Consider the following 16,319-nt stretch of genomic DNA (forward strand, 5'->3'; position numbering starts at 1 on the left):
ATATATATATATATATATATATATATATATATATATATATATGTGTGTGTGTGTGTGTGTGTGTGTGTGTGTGTGTGTGTGTGTGTGTGTGTGTGTGTGTGTGTGTGTGTGTGTGTGTGTGCGTGCGTGCGTGCGTGCGTGCGTGCGTGCGTGCGTGCGTGCGTGCGTGCGTGCGTGCGTGCGTGCGTGCGTGCGTGCGTGCGTGTGTGTGTGTGTGTATATATATAAACTCACCCATATCGTGTATGTCATGCCACCGAGGATATGCCGCTGACCGCGGTGTTTGGCGTGACCGGCGGGCCGTCCCCTCGGCCGCGGGCTGCCTGTGGTTAGTGGTCGGCCCACGGACCGAGACACCCCTGGCTTTGGACGGCCGCAGCTCCCGCCCCCGGTTGGGAGCTGACACGCCAACTACATTCAAAGAAAAAACAGCGGCCGGCAGACACAAAGGACCAAAATACTAGACCCGCCCCCCCCCCCTCCCCACGTAAAAACAAGGCAAAACAAGAAAAGCAAGTGTAATGTGTCAAGTTGTGAGTGTTGTGTGTGATTGTGTGCACATGCGCATGTGTGCATGACATCCAGATCGACTTGTAGCATAGGCGCCGGTAGGGTAGTGGTTAACGCGTCTGCGTTAACCACTGCGCGTCTGGGGAACTGGAAGCACGGGGTTCGATTCCCCGCGGTGCCCGACCTTCCTGCCAGGATGAGAGGCAATTGACGTCATATAGCCCCAGCAGCTGAGTGCGTCGTAAAGCCCCAATGACACACAGACACTTGAATTGTAGCATTGTGCGCAGCCCAACTATGATCTCACCTCGACTGACTACGCGGACACCGCTGTTGACGGTTGGAGAACAATGTTCTCAGTCTTTCGTTGGCAGACGTGCCGGTATGCGCGTACCCAGACCAGATTTCCCCTGAAATGCCCTGATTTGTCCTGAATACTAACGTCCGTTATCCCAGCCTAGTTTTGTATTATCAGATTGGCGTGTCTACCGGTGCCAGTGGCCTTGTCAGTTGTCATGCTTGGCACCAACTGCCTCCATTATCTCTCCTTTCAAGGCACATTTGTGCGTCAAAGCTCCCATCACTAACCTGGAAAATACTAATCTCCTTGCGTTTTTTCTTGTCTCGTTTGTTTAGTAGCTCTCATATTTATCAGCAGGGATTGCCGCGGCTTTGCAGCATCCAGTTCCTAATTTGAGCGTTACAGTAAGGTGTTATGCGCCGCGGCAGATTGCCACGGGCGCTCCTGGCCCCCCGTTCATGAGTGACGTATGACAAAACGGCTGTCCGGACAGCGTCCTGGTTTCGGCGCCGCGTACCACACGCCCGCTCAGCACTGTACGCACTGGTGCAGCGACTGGCCGGTGGCTGAACTTGGCTGCACCTGGTGCGTTCGCTGTGGCGGAACTGTGCGACTCAGACCCACTGACTGTAGCGGGGCTAGGGGCGCAACTGAAGATCCACTCGTGGCGGCGCAGAGCCGCAGCCAGTGGAGAGACCCGGGAGAGGGGCGGGCCTCTCCGCAGGCTCGGATTATTCATGTCTTACCAGGTACGGTTTTCGAAAGAAAGTGAAAAGTTCGCGTGATCCGTACTCACCGGGCGCCGGTCCCTCCCTTAGGAAAATCCTGGCTGCGCCCCGGGGCGGAGCCGAGCAGCATGCATCATTAAGGGCCAGGCGGAGCAACACCTTACACTGTCCGTCTGCTCCAGGAAATGCCGCGATAATCAAGTGTTTTACAAGAAAGGCGACCCGCTGCCATACTGCAAGAACGCGTGCGAAGAGCAGACCATGTGCGGGGAGGTGGAAGTTCCCAAAGACCACCTGCAGGTGAGCTGCCGACACTGTGGAAGGCGCCGCTGCTCCTGGCACGGAACTAGCCACTGCGACGCCGACGCGTTTCACTTGTGCAGGCAGTCGTTGTCTTTTTGTTCTCCTAAACATTGGTTGGACTTCGTGCCCGTCACCGTAATGCATCTTTTTACCGCCACAAAGCTTTGATCCCGTGAACCCCTGAACGCTGCTGCCCGGCGGGGGCGTTGCTCAAATGAACCGGAACAATGACTCCTGCGATGTGCGCGGCTTTGGTGGCGTGTCGGGCACGTTGCGCCGTTCCCCGTCGCTACCGCTGGTCTGTTGCAACACCCACGCTGCGCACACCGGCTTCTACCGCGGACGTGACGTCCGGCTAACGTGCTCGGCAGACAGGCGGGGGCGGGGGCTGGGGTGGGGGTTCCCATGGGCGAGTGTTCTGCCCACTTCCCCCGATGCATGCCTCTCATACTGAATGATCCACGCCGCAGGTAAGCACTAGTACGTTCCCAGAGGCGTGAGTGTTCAGCGCGTACTCGGGGTCCCCCTCCTTCCCCAGTGCAGCTCCTCGCCGCGCCGCGGCCCGGTCGTGATCAGGATGTTGCCCGTGCGGGGCGGCGGCACGGGCACGGCCGGCGCTGTGACCCGCTCAATGAAGCCGAGCTGCAGCGCCGCCGCGGTGCAGCTGAACGGCGCGTTGTCTGACGAGCGGCGGCGGCCCGCGCAGGGCAGCTCTCCTGCGCTGTAGTGCGGCCGCCGCGCCACCGTGCCGGAGGCGAGCACCGCATGCCGCGCCGGCACCGGGCGAGACACCCCGGGTGGGTGCTGCTGCGGACAGCAGCGGCAGAGAGGCCGTGTGATGGTGCCGCCGAGTCAGTGCGCTGGGGGGGGGGGGGGGGGGGGGCGCTGTCTTGGTCGGCATAAAACGTCAGTGATACTGCAGAGACAGCTGCCGCGAGACCTTCACTGGGCGGTGCCGGCACACCGGGCACTGTAACGTCTACTGGGCGATATCAGGCCGCTCTGCTGCATCAGGACCTCTGGGTGCTGTCAGGCCGTTCTGCTGCATCAGGACCTCTGGGTGGTGTCAGGCCGCTCTGCTGCATCAGGGCCTCCGGGTTGTGTCAGGCCGCTCTGCTGCATCAGGGCCTCTGGGTGGTGTCAGGCCGCTCTGCTGCATCAGGGCCTCTGGGTGGTGTCTGGCCGCTCTGCTGCATCAGGGCCTCTGGGTGGTGTCGCCTCCCGGCACCAGATGTACTGAAGATGTGGTCGTCCTGAACGGTGGGATGTCCACAGGACCAGAATCAGGTTGGCTGATCCCCTGGTCGGTACTTGGAACGATGTCCCGTAATTGGAACCGTTATTGTAAATTGAGACGGCTGGCCTTCCCCACACGCTCAGCCGAGGAAGGCACGAACATCGGATTTGTCTTCAGCTTTAAACCACGGTGTCCGACCGCCGATTTGGTTTCGGGCAAAACCCTTATCCACTTAATTGGAAGTTCGTGTTCCTATCAGGCTTCGATTGAGCGCATGCAAGCGGCCATGACCCTCCGTAGTTGCAGGTGCAGCGACCGGCTGGAACGGTTCTCGGGAAACGCGCGGAACAGCGCTGCGTTGTTTCTGATCTGCTTAAGACGGCTGACTGGGAAAGCCGCTCCAGCGGTGGACTATCGCGGCTTCCACGCGAGCTTAGGGAAACCACTGGACCGAGGACATGCATACTCCCGTCGCTAATACTCGAATCGTGCTGAGAGGATCGCAGCTTTTGTAGCGTGACCTTGTTTAGTCCCCTGGGGTGGACAGTCGCGGATGGGACATTTTGTTTCAGTGCCTGCTTGTGGCACCTAAGATAACTGTCATGTAATTATCACAGGCTTGTTTCAAGCTAGCCACGTTTCGGAGACTTAGGCATGTTCTCAGATCTTTTGTTGTTGTTTCGGTAAAGGCATGTTGCCGAAATATCATCCCAATTATATCTCCATTCTCCTGGTTTTTCTCCGAGAAATAAGGTTTTCACTACTGTCTTATCACGTTCTCAGATCAGTGAATTGGTTTAGAATGCAAGCATGATTTATCACAAGAAGTCTCAATAAGTCTCAACTGTTCTATGACTGCGCTGTGCCCTGAGCTGTGCGGCTGTCTTCTCCCGCTTGGAGCCCATACTGGGATTGGCGGCCGGTGTAGGTGCATGTCCGACAGACGGAATGTACCCCGTCCGGAGCGCCTGTCTTCTCTGCAGGCATGTACAGCGACCGCTGCCGGCGCTCCTCTGCGCTTTGAGCCTGGTACCACTGTGAGTTCGCTCGCTGGCTCATTCGTCGAAGGGATTAGGCTTCCGGCGTGGTGAACGGTATTTTTCCGTCTTATCCGGCAGCCACAGCGTTCACTATGCTACTGCTTGCGGTGATTGGAGATACGCTGAACTAAATGAATCGAAACACGCTTTGTCACTGCTAAGCGCCCAACCTGCTTCGCGGCTTCACCAGGAAGCTGGCGGGTGTGCGCAGACTTAACACCGTGCAGCGGTCAGCTTCACCAAGAAGCTGGCGGCGGGTGTGTGCAGACCAAACATCGTGTAGCGGTCGGCATCATCGGAAAGCTGTCGGATGTGCAAAGGCCAAACACCGCTCAGCGGTCGGCTTCACGGGATCTCTGAGCGGCGCTCGTCTCCGTCCTCCGCGCGTGGCGGGGTCGGTGTCGGTTCGCCGCTCGCAGTGGGTGCGACGGACGAGTCTGCCCGGCTGGGCGCCTCCCCTCCCCCGCGTTTTTGTGCCGGCGCGTGCGGCGGTCGGACGGCGGGCGGCGGCGGTGGTCGGCGCGCCGCGCCGGACCTCGTGCGCTATCGCAGTCGACTGGGGCGGCGATCGCGGCAGCGCGCCGCTCGACCCGGATCGGCGCAGACGTCCTGCCGGCCGGCCGGCTGGCCCCGTTGTTCGTGTGGTGTGTGAATAATGAGGAGAGGGCAACGCTGGGTTATCGACGCGTGTCAATGGGGTCAAGATTCAGGCGATGGCTCGTGTGCTTTCTGACAGCTGTATGGGTGAGGGTTTTGGTAGAGGCGTCGCGGTGTGCCCTGTGATACATATGGCACAGTCCGGTCAAGCCAAGTCGAGGGAAAATTCATCACTACGATTATCGTCGGCCTCCATCAGTTGATCCACTTTGGCCATGTGTGGAAAAAAACAGACGTCACCGCTGGTCCGCCTACGATTTAGCCAACCCGAGCAGCTAGCTCTGCGCCGCGGCATCACACGTTGGGAGACATGCAGCCAGCTCGTTAATCGCCTTGGTTTCCAAACCACTCCTGATCACGTTGGTTGCAATTAGCCTAAACAGCATTCATCACGCTCGCCTTCCTCACCAACGCAGCATAAAGGCCTGTGTCAGCGTGTTGATCCTCTTTGCGCCGTTCATCCTTGGCGTCCGCAGCGCAGCCCCAACGCAGCGCACCCTCGCTGAGTTCAGTAAGGAATCGCACAAGAAATACACTCAGGGGCGAAGCTCCATGCATTCGCCCGACAACGGTGAGGGATGGGATATATATATATATATATATATATATATATATATATATATATATATATATATATGTATGTGTGGGGGTGTGTGGGGTGTGTGTGTGTGGGGGTGTGTGTGGGTGTGGGTGTGGGTGTGGGTGTGGGTGGGTGTGTGGGTGTGGGTGGGTGTGCGTATGCGTATGTGTGTGCGTGTGCGTGTGCGTGTGCGTGTGCGCGTGCGTGCGCGTGTGTGTATGTCAATCCATCATCGAAAGTCGGGGCGCAACGATCATCAGTGATGCCCTGGTACAGAATGCCCACGGCAGGCGAAATGCTCCCATTTCATGATTAATGTGGGGTACTGCCCTTCGTGTCATCTGGTCCCCCTGGTGACCCCTGTACCGTGCGTTCCCCCGCCGTACCCCGGTACCAGATCTCTATCGTGACCTCACGGCTGACCTTTGTAACGTACTCCCTTGACCTGACATTGACCCCTGTCCCGTGCGAACCCCATACTGACCCCCTCGCTGCCTCCTACGCCGCACCCTTCCTTCCCCTGACCCCACTCTACCTCTTATACTGTACCCTTTCTTCTCATCTCGCGCTGCCCCGTTGCGGTATTCTTCCCTCCCCTGACCTCGCACTACCCCGTTGCCGTATTCTTCCCTCCCCTGACATCGTACTACCCCGATGTCCCCTAACCCCGCGCTACCACCGGCGCCGTACCCTCTCCTCCCCTGACCCCGTTCTTCTCGCGGTGCCGTACCCTCTCCGCCCCTGACCCCGCTCTACTCCCCGTGGCGTACCCTCTCCGCCCCTGACCCCGCTCTACTCCCGGTGCCGCAGGCGTGCCGCGTCTGTAACGCGTTTGGCCAGAACTGCCGGGTGGCGGAGGAGCCGAGCGGCGAGGGGCTCACCGGCGCCGACTTCGTGTTCTACATCTCAGCCCTGGAGACGGACCGCTGCCACCGCGGCATGACCGTCGCCTACGCCGCCCACTGTCAGCAGGAGGCCGCGCTGGACAGGTCAGTCGGCCGCGGGGTCGACACTGGACCCGCTCGACAGGTCAGTCGGCGCGGGGTCGACACTGGACCCGCTCGACAGGTTGTCGGCCGCGGAGTCGACACTGGACCCGCTCGACAGGTCAGTCGGCGCGGGATGGACACGACCTGCTTGACAGGTCAGTCTGCGGGCGGGGTGGACACTGGGCCCGCTCGACAGGTCAGTCGGCGCGGGGTGGACACTGGGCCCGCTCGACAGGTCAGTCGGCGCGGGGTGGACACTGGGCCCGCTCGACAGGTCAGTCGGCGCGGGGTGGACACTGGGCCCGCTCGACAGGTCAGTCGGCGCGGGGTGGACACTGGGCCCGCTCGACAGGTTGTCGGCCGCGGAGTCGACTCTGGGCCCGCTCGACAGGTCAGTCGGCGCGGGGTCGACGCTGGACCGCCCGGCAGCTGGCCCGGGCGGTGCTCACACGCGTCGCGGCAAAGGTAAAGGTCAGTTCCGTCTGTCGGGTAATCATCATCGAGCGTCATCTCAGCGGGAGATGAGGTTACAAACATGTAAAACAAGTTACAAACGCATACAACACGGAACGTTAAAGCCACGAGGGTATGGGGATCCTTCGAACACCGGCCAAGTGGGACGAACAAAAACGGCTCGGAGCGACGACCCACGATCGCGCTGAAGGCTGCACTGTCGGCTCAAAACAGACCATTCCTTCCTGAGCGGCTGGACAAAGTGGGGCGCTGGCGGGCCCGAAATAAACTTGTCTGCGGGGGATGTAGACTGGTGCTGGGGGGCCTTGAGACGCGAGATTAAGACACCGGAATAGCGTCCCAGACAGCTGGTAGGTGGATATTCATTTGAATTACATTGGTGCCTTGAGCGTGGTTGACGGCTTCGGCTAGTTTCCTTGAACTGAGCACGGGACCAGGCGCGTTTCTCTCGCGAACACAATGGTGCGGAAATATCCGTAGCTGTGGTGGAAATGCCGATTGCACTGATCTCATTCCCTAGAACTGTAATTCATAGAGCACAGACGGAGCTATCGGGGTGTTGTTTGCCTGAACGTGCAGGAAGCAAACAGGTTGGCTGGCATGCAGATGGCGTTTGCGTGCCCGCTCACCGTTGCACATGTCGGTGCCTTGCCGAGTGTGCTTTACCTCATCACGATGACTGGGATGTCTCAAAGTTATCGCCACGGCCCCGAGCATGGTTCACGGCACGCTCACGTGTTCACGTACCGAGCGCTGGCCGGCCGGCAGCGGGCCGCGATCACCGGCCGCGGTCGTGTGGACCGTGCTGGGCGGGCTGCTCTCGACCGTGAACTCGCCTCTCTCACGCCCGCCCGCCGGCTGTACCGCCCGCAGGCCGATCGCCGGCCACGCCAACCTCTGCCCGAGCAGCATCTCCACCAAGCAGCAGGAGCTGCAGACGCTCATCTCGACGGTGAAGCACGAGATCCTGCACGCGCTCGGCTTCTCGGTCAGCTTGTACGCGTTCTTCCGCGACAAGAACGGCGACCCTCTGACTCTGCGCGGCGAGACGGGCAAGCCGCAGCTCAACCCCGGGTGAGTGGACGTCTCGCCCGGCCGCGCTTCGCCGCCCAGCTGGGGAGATGTATCCGGTTGAGCCGTGGGGCGGGGGCGTGGGTGGGTGCGCGATCGCCATCTGTCGCCGTGGGCGGGGGCGTGGGTGGATCATGCGATCGCCATCTGTCGCCGTGGGCTGGGGCATGAGTGGATCGTGCGATGGCCTTCTGTCGCCGTGGGCGGGGGCGTGGGTGGATCATGCGATCGCCATCTGTCGCCGTGGGCTGGGGCATGAGTGGGTCGTGCGATGGCCTTCTGTCGCCGTGGGCGGGGGCGTGGGTGTATCATGCGATCGCCATCTGTCGCCGTGGGCTGGGGCATGAGTGGGTCGTGCGATGGCCTTCTGTCGCCGTGGGCGGGGGCGTGGGTGGATCATGCGATCGCCATCTGTCGCCGTGGGCTGGGGCATGAGTGGGTCGTGCGATGGCCATCTGTCGCCGTGGGCCGGGGTGTGGGTGGATCATGCGATCGCCATCTGTCGCCGTGGGCTGGGGCATGAGTGGGTCGTGCGATGGCCATCTGTCGCCGTGGGCCGGGGTGTGGGTGGATCACGCAATCGTCACCGTGGGCCGGGGCGTGGGTGGGTTGCGCGATCGCCATCTGCCGTGCCGTCAATGTCGGGGCTGGTGGTCTTTGGCCATTACAAGGTGCAGCGCTTTCGAACCGCGCGGAGGTTGCGTTCGCTTAAACTTGAACTTAGAAATTGCTTAAACCTGATATCCATGCCTACATTTCTGCGTCCACGATTTAAAAGTGGTGTAAATACCGCTAATTATGAATTCAAGAACCACAAGCAGTAACATTGCTCAGTATCTAGTAGATCTACCCGATTTACTGCAGATGTCCAACCAATGCTCGTATCCACACCCATAATTTTTCTGAGTCTGTGCCAAGTCATGGAGACATCAAGCCACAAAAAGCCACTGTGGACCATCGATTTTGGCCCACCCTAGGCTCCTCACCCTATCCTTGAACTAATCTTACCACCTGACCTGGCTGAATTTGAGTAGAGACGAGATCCTTAGACGTTTAAAACTTGTCCAAACGATTTTTAAATGCTGCTAGGCAGGGACTTCCTACAGCTTCGTTTGGCAGTTTATTCCAGTGATTCACTACTCTTGGACTAAGTGGCATCTGCCTCCTCATAGTTCTACTCCTACGTTTTGCAAATTGAAACTGGTTTCCTCTAAGTTTCGGCCTAATTTCTAGTGCTCCTTGTAGATTTACCTTGTCTACCGCTTTCAAAATCTTGAGTACCTCAATTAGACCCTCTTTAAGTCTACGATATTTCAGTGAATACAAATCCAAGGCGTTAAGCCTATCCTTATATTATAACCTGCCAACCTCATTGATCATCCTAGTTGCCTTTCGTTGTACTCTCTCCAGCCTGTCTACATATTTTTGGAAGCAGGGGAATCAAGCCTGTACACAAAACTCTTAAGTGTGGTCCGACATAAGCTAAGTACAACTTTTTGACAACTTTCGTACCCTTGTAATTGACATTCCTGTTAATAAGTCCCAGCATCCGAAGTGCCTTGTTCCTAGCAGCCCCACACTGCTTTTCAGCCATTAAATCCCTGGAAATTATAACCCTTAAGTCCATTTCGCCCTTGATCCGTTCCAACTTTCAACCTCCCATTTTATAGCTAATGCCCTCACTGCCGCAGCTACCCAAATTGTATCACCTTACACTTATAATGAAATGACATCTGCCACAGAGAAGCGCTGCTCACTAATTTATTTACGTCAAGCCTCGCCTGGTCTACATTTTTCGACACCCCTATCAGAGCATGTACTAATTCTCTAGAGTCTGAAATACAAGTTCCAACCCGTCACCTATCCCATAGAGTGCTCACGGGCTTACCCATTCTGTGAAGTCTTTTAGATCTGCAACAGGCAACGAGGTATCGCCAACGAACGTTTTCCCGGCACATATTTCCACGCTCTCCCGGATTGCAGTCCTTTGTTCCAGAGCACCCCGTCTCTAATACGCGGCTTTTTAAGGCTAAGCTGCGGGAAGCTGAGCGCCGAAATGGCAGATCATGGGCAAGGCAGCTCTGCATGCACGTTAACTCACGATTATCCTCCATTGGTCGGTGCCTGCTCGGCGCCGGGCACGCGGCCAGCAATGGTGCAGTCGTGCGCCGCTCCTGCAAATCCGATCTGAGCGGGCGGGCTCCGGCGCTCAGCGGCGAGGGCGGCGTGAGGGCGCACCGCCGCCTCCCAGGCGCACCTGGGAGAGTGGCCGGCCGCGGTCAGCCGCCGCCGCCGCCGCCCCCGCCCGGCCTCGCTGCCGCTGACCGGGTTTGCCGGGTGCGGAGCCCGGACCGCAGTGTCGGGCCGTCATCCGCGTGTCTGCCATCCGCGTGACAGGATGCTGGTCGCATGGCAGTCTGTGACCCGCCGCCTCCGCCGCAGCTCCCGCCAGCTCAATCCTGACCAGATCCGCCAAATCCTCAAATCCCTCGGCCGCGGTGAAAGGTGAGCTGGCCGCCAAGGTGGTCTGTTTGGCTCCCCCGTGGCCCGCAGCTCGGTAACGCTGTGGTCTGTAGCGCGGTAACGGACCTGCTGGTTCAGCACGCGCCGCGCGGCGGCACATCGCTGTTGTCTTCTGTTGATGTGCGGGTGTTTTTACGCGCTGCTTTATGCTGTAAACGGTTTGCGGGACCAGCGTCCAGGATCGAGATTGAATAGAACCGACGACTTGGGGCATGCCGGTTAGCCATCTGTGTTGAAACTTGCTGATGTGCAAGCTTCTTAAATCGGTGACTGACGTCGAGGAACTTTAGTGTCACGCCGAATGTGTCCGTATAACAATGCTAAATTTAGTTGTGCTGTTTAAGAGACCTTTTCAAGACCCCAAAATAGTGTCATTCAAATTTTCCGGAACTTTTAAGCCGCGGGACTGTTGGTGTAGCATACGGCGCATACCATGATCTGTCCAGGCCTCTTGAGGCGGGATGTCCACCTCACACGAACGCGGCCCGCGCGCCGACTAACCCCGACAAACCGCGCCCAAAATCAGGAATGACGCAACGAGGCCTTTTCCACTGTAAGCGTGACACGTGAACTCGCAGTGGACGTTCGGCGCTCTGCATCCTCCCCACCACCACTTAATGGGTACGAACAGCCTCCGCCGGCAGTCCGCCATCCCGCTGGTAGGGCGCCGTCCCACCTGACGCCAGCGTGCGTCGCCCCGGCAGGCTGCAGGCGCGCCAGTGGTCCGAGCGCATCATCAAGACCTTCAAGCGGACCGAGTGGGTGACCTCGGAGGGCAACGTCACGCGCACCATCCAGATGGTGGTCACGCCGCGCGTCGTGGAGGAGGTGCGTGACCCGCCGGCGTGAGGCGTGAGGCGCTCGTGTCGGCCGCTCACCGGTGAGAGAGGCAGCCCCGCTCGTGTCGGCCGCTCACCGGTGAGCGAGGCAGCCTGGGGGAACGCGGCAGCCTTCTGGCAAGGCTCGATTCACCGCCGTATGATCGGGCTCAGCTGAAATTTGCAAAGAGGAAGGGAAATTTTGTACCGTCTGCGGACGATCGCCTGTCATTGCTGGTTTGTTCCGCTCTGAGCTGACGTCCCTCGAGGAGATGCACGCCGATCTGAAACGGGCCTGTCTTGGCTCAGCTCCTGTCTTAGAAACGTGTTTTGTTTACTTTGCATTCTGATATTTTTTATCATCCTTGCAAGTTGAGTCAGACCTTCCATCGTATTAAGAAAGACAGGTGCACGGTGGTGTGCGAGGAGGACTACAGAGCCACATGGGCGAGCCTGTTTGTGTGACGGCAGTGCATGACGAAAGAAGCATCCTGGCACACGCATCGCTTATCGTGTGCTGACTCGGCGCACGGCCAGAACAGGCGTGTCAAGTGAAGGTTAATCGAAACAGATGATGATGACAGCGCATGTTACTGCTAGGTGACCCGCGTGCCATTCTCTCGTGCCGTTTATGACTTGAGGTGCCTGTGGTGACTCGAGGTGTACCAGTGGGGACCGGATGTACGATCGGCGACTGCGGGAGTACCAGAGGGGATTAAGGCGTAGCAGAGGTGGCTGGTAGTACCCGTGGTGGCTGCATGTGACGGCTGTGGGTGCACCACCGGGAGCTGGATGAACAGTGCACCAGTGGCGACGGACAGCACCAGTGACGGCGGTGGGAGTGCGAGGGTTGGCCGTGGGCACCGGTGTCTGGCAGTGTGCACCGGCTGTCCTCAGGTGCGGCGCCACTTCAACTGTCCAGAGCTGGAGGGTGCCGAGCTGGAGGACCAAGGCGAGGAGGGCACGGCGCTCACACACTGGGAGAAGCGGCTCTTCGAGGTATGCGCACCACCTCATCGCCGCGAATGAACTCATGGCCCGCCGTTCTGCCGATAAAATGGAATCCTAAGTTATGCACCTCACCGCGGTGAATCCCAACTCGACATGTAAAACGTCTCTCGGTTGGCAGTGTTGGACGCTAAGGCGTCCTCATAACTCGTTAACGCTTCCTTTTTGACTTGGAACGCTTTCGTGTCGCATAATAGCTCGCTCGAATTAACAGACATGAAATAGAGCGGCAGTCGTTTGCCTCACGTAGCCTCGGGTTTACGTAGTTGTCTCCCTGTTTGTTTATGTTCCTGCCCAGTCGGGTACCATTTCCGTCGCGCCAGCGGAGGCCCACCGACCCCACCAGCCTGGGTGGCCGCCCGGACGGCAGTGCGACTCCGACGCGTGGCCGGCCTGCCCACAGAACGAGGCCATGACGGGCACGCACACGCAGAACCCGGTGTACTCGCGCCTCACGCTGGCCCTCATGGAGGACACCGGCTGGTACCAGCCCAACTACGAGCTGGCGCAGCCGCTGTCCTGGGGACGTCGGCTCGGCTGCCAGTTCGCCATGAACAGCTGCAAACACTGGATGGACATGCGCGCCGCCAGGTGGGTCGGCCGGCTCCGCTGCGGGTGGCGCTTTTGGACGCCGCCGCCGCCGTCGGGCGGCCGCGCTGCGACGGCGTTTAAAGGCGCTTCTGGGAGGTGCGCATGCTGGGTACCGTTCAGAGCGGTCCCGCGACGCCAGGGGCCGGGGCTGATGCTGCCAGGTGGAGAATGGCGATTATCTCCGACTTATTCTTGCAGTCTGTTTGCTCTCATAGTTAGCAGTGCATTGACTTATGTATTGTTTACTGCGTGCGCTTTTATCCGCCAGTTTGTGTCTTAACAGTAACACCACCAGTGCGCTGGTTGGTGTTCTAGTGCAGGCGGCTCCTCAACTGGTGGTCATGTTGTTGGCGTGTTGGGTGCCCGGTTTCTGCTCCACTGGTGTAGGCTGCGGTAATGACTTGGGGGAGGGGCTGGCAAGCGCATTACCACATTTGCACCTCATAAAAAGCCGTTGCGCACATGCTGGTGGTAAAATTAGCATATGTTTGAAAACCTTCGGCGCCATCTGTCCGCGAGGTTGTTGACAGCACCAAGAGTCACGCCCAAAACATGGGCAAAAACTCACATCAAGCATCGCTGCTGCTTTGACGCTTTGATGTGCCGCGCTTCATAAAGTCATCCCATTCGAAACGCCGAGACACGCGAACGGCTCAAAGAGGCAGCTAACGAGCCAACTCAGCTCACAGCTCACCCGAAGGCGATTGGCTCGTAAGCCAGTTCATGATTCAGCTCAGCCGAACAAAGTCTGCAACCCCATGTCCACTATCTCGAACGGCGGCAGCCCGCCGGTTTGACCACGTTGTCGCGTTCAGAGAAGAGCAGCGAAAGTAATCCCGCTCGCCAGCCGACGTAACGAAACGTGAGCTTTGACGGCCACCGCAGCAGCCTGCCCGCCATGGTCGGCGAGCCGCCCCGCCGCACCCGTCCGTCGCGGTCGGCGAGCTGCCCCGCTGTACGTGCCCGCTCTGACCGCCAGGAACCAGTCCCTGCACCCGTTCTGCAATAAGGTGAAGCGCGACCCGCTGGAGACGGAGTGTACCGAAGATCGCATGTCAGTGGCGCTCTGCAACCTGGTGGAGTACCCGGACCGGCTGCCCATGAGGTGAGGCCGGCGGCTCCAGGGTGCGCGCGGCCGGCCAGCCCGACTCCTGGCTGTTTCAGGAGTCGGTGACGCGTCACACGTCGGGTGTCTTGCATTAAGTAGTTGTGTATTCACGCTTGTCGCGCTTGTTGCATATTCGTCTGTGGTCGTTGCGGCTCTGATATGCGTGTTGTGGAGATGTTATCTGGTACTTCGCCACAAGTAAACATTCAAGGTTTTCCCTTTTTCCACCTGTCATCTCGTGACGGTTTCAGGTACCAGAACTTCGACCGCGTGCCGCAAGTGCCGTCCGCCCGGACGGGCTACTACGGCGGCTCGGTGATACTGGCCGACTACTGTCCCTACATCCAGGAGTTCACCTGGAAGTCCAACAACGTGATCGTGCGCGGCTCACACTGCTCCTTCCCCGAGAACAACCCATGTAAGGCGCCGAGAACGACATCCGACCGCGATGTTTAGTCCCACGTCTTCAGCTTATCGCCTCCTCAGCTTCCGCAGTGCGCTTCTTCACATCACTCGCGATTGAATCGGCGATAACGCGGTCGATAGTTTGATCCCGCAAAAAGTCAAGAACGTCTATGTGATCGCTGTGTTGAAGGCATAAATAAAGCAGGCCCTGCGTGACGCACGTTGCGAAGCTATTCATGGCGCTGTCGGTGGACTCGTGTTCGGTGCCATCCACCGTGCAGTTGATCACCGTCGTCTGTGCCATCGCTGTGACTACGCCGCGAATGCTGCAGCGACGGTGCCATCTCGGCGCGTGCGGCCCGATCTGTGATTAGGTGACCTGACCTGGCCTGACCTCACCTCCAGACGAGGACCGCAACTTCGCGCTGGAGCGGTACGCGGCCAACAGCAAGTGTTTCGAGCACACCCGGTTGTGGGAGGAACGCACGTGCCAGAAGGTGCGCCAGTGGCAGCACTGGGGCTCCGGCTGTTACCAGCACGCCTGCGTGGCCGGCAGGTGAGTGTCGGGGCGGCGGCGGAGAGACGGCGGCCGCCAGGGGGGCGCAGCCGCCGGAGCCGCGGCTACCACTGGGGTATCGGGAGAGACAGGCCGATGGTGACCGGCTGACGCTGAAGACGGGGCGCTTGACTGCCAGATTCGTGCAAAACGGACGGGAGAAACGGCGCGCGTTAGGTTTGCAAATGCCTTGTTTCTTCTCCGAGGTGGATCGTACCCGTGCTTGTGCATTGTAAGTGGTGACTCTCCATCAAGCTCTGGTCGTATGTGCCTGCGGTTATCGCGCAACAATTGACCGCCCGCTCTCCGGCAGGGTGCACGTGACGGTCACCAACCACACGTACACGTGCTTCCATGCCGGCCAGGAGCTCAACATCAGCCTGATGGCCAACTCTTGGCTGCACGTGGGCGCTATTCGCTGCCCCAAGTGTTCAGACATCTGCCCGGTACGACCGGCGCCCAGCCGCCGTGTAACGCTCAGTTTGGACCGCCCTGATGTGGTGGATGTAGCCGGGGTGGCCTTAAGCCTCGCCGTCTGGTCCCTGTCGCTGTCTGGAGTATTCGTGTTTGCCATGATTTATAAGTTGGCGGGATTAATTTCTGCTAGCGTTGCGCAGTTAAAAAAACCACGTGCGCACGACGCAGGATGCCTGGTGTCCGTGCTGTTACCACGACTCACGATCAGTTATCCCTTCTTGCCTGTATGACTACAGTGGTTTGTGCCCCGCTCGAGACCCAGCTTGACCCACAGTCGGTTATCATCGCCGGTCGGTCGTCCGCTCGCTCGCCCGCGGCCCGTCAGCCGTCTGGCGAGCCCAGCTCACGCTGCGGCGCCTCCCCAGACGATGCGGTGCAAGCCGGACCAGCCGGTGCCGAAGACGGTGCGGTACTACGCCGACAGCCTGATGTGCGCCGGCGCCGAGCCGCAAACCTCGGCCGCCGTGCTGGCCGCCTGGGCGCTGGCGCTGGTATGGCACTGACACCTAGCGGCGCTGCCGGCACATAGCGCGGCGCGGCACTGACATCTAGCGGCAGCGCCGGCACGGCGCGGCGCGGCGTCCCAGTGACATCTAGCGACGGTGTCCGCACTCAGCGCTCAATCAAAGCGAGCCAGGCGGCAGCAGTCTAGTCATGGCGCGCTGTTGGTGTTGATATGTTGATAGGCGAGAGGAATGAGCACGACGGACCTGGCGAGGTGACCAGCGGGGGGCGGGTGAACAGCGGGCGCCATGGGGCAGCTCATGGGCACGGTGTCTCCGCGGGCTCGAAGCGTTCAGTCGTGCTCGAAATGTGGCGTTCTACGTAACGTGGGGAGATGAAACGAGTTGGCATGTCCGATAGCACGATACGGCGTGACACAACACCGGCGACTTGATTAGCGCCTCCGGATACCTCGCTCTGTCCGCCTCGTGTCGGCGCC

General features: G+C 59.4%; 1 protein-coding gene across 1 annotated transcript in view; it reads left to right on the plus strand.

Moving 5' to 3' along the window:
- LOC119103683 (leishmanolysin-like peptidase) overlaps positions 1-15,883 on the plus strand; it is a 34,213-nt gene extending 18,330 nt beyond the window's left edge. The window contains exons 5-15 of the mRNA XM_037227299.1: positions 1,722-1,839; positions 6,167-6,345; positions 7,693-7,893; positions 11,118-11,241; positions 12,129-12,230; positions 12,643-12,830; positions 13,810-13,935; positions 14,190-14,356; positions 14,749-14,899; positions 15,213-15,345; positions 15,742-15,883. Of these exons, the coding sequence (XP_037083194.1) occupies positions 1,722-1,839; positions 6,167-6,345; positions 7,693-7,893; positions 11,118-11,241; positions 12,129-12,230; positions 12,643-12,830; positions 13,810-13,935; positions 14,190-14,356; positions 14,749-14,899; positions 15,213-15,345; positions 15,742-15,879 (1,627 nt within the window). The 3' untranslated portion in view covers positions 15,880-15,883. The remainder of the gene's footprint in view (positions 1-1,721; positions 1,840-6,166; positions 6,346-7,692; positions 7,894-11,117; positions 11,242-12,128; positions 12,231-12,642; positions 12,831-13,809; positions 13,936-14,189; positions 14,357-14,748; positions 14,900-15,212; positions 15,346-15,741) is intronic.
- The last annotated feature ends 436 nt before the right edge of the window (positions 15,884-16,319 follow it).

This window comes from Pollicipes pollicipes, unplaced genomic scaffold, assembly GCF_011947565.3.
Source record: "Pollicipes pollicipes isolate AB1234 unplaced genomic scaffold, Ppol_2.1 Scaffold_5724;HRSCAF=6776_pilon_pilon_pilon, whole genome shotgun sequence".
Taxonomy (NCBI): Eukaryota; Metazoa; Arthropoda; class Thecostraca; order Pollicipedomorpha; family Pollicipedidae; genus Pollicipes; species Pollicipes pollicipes.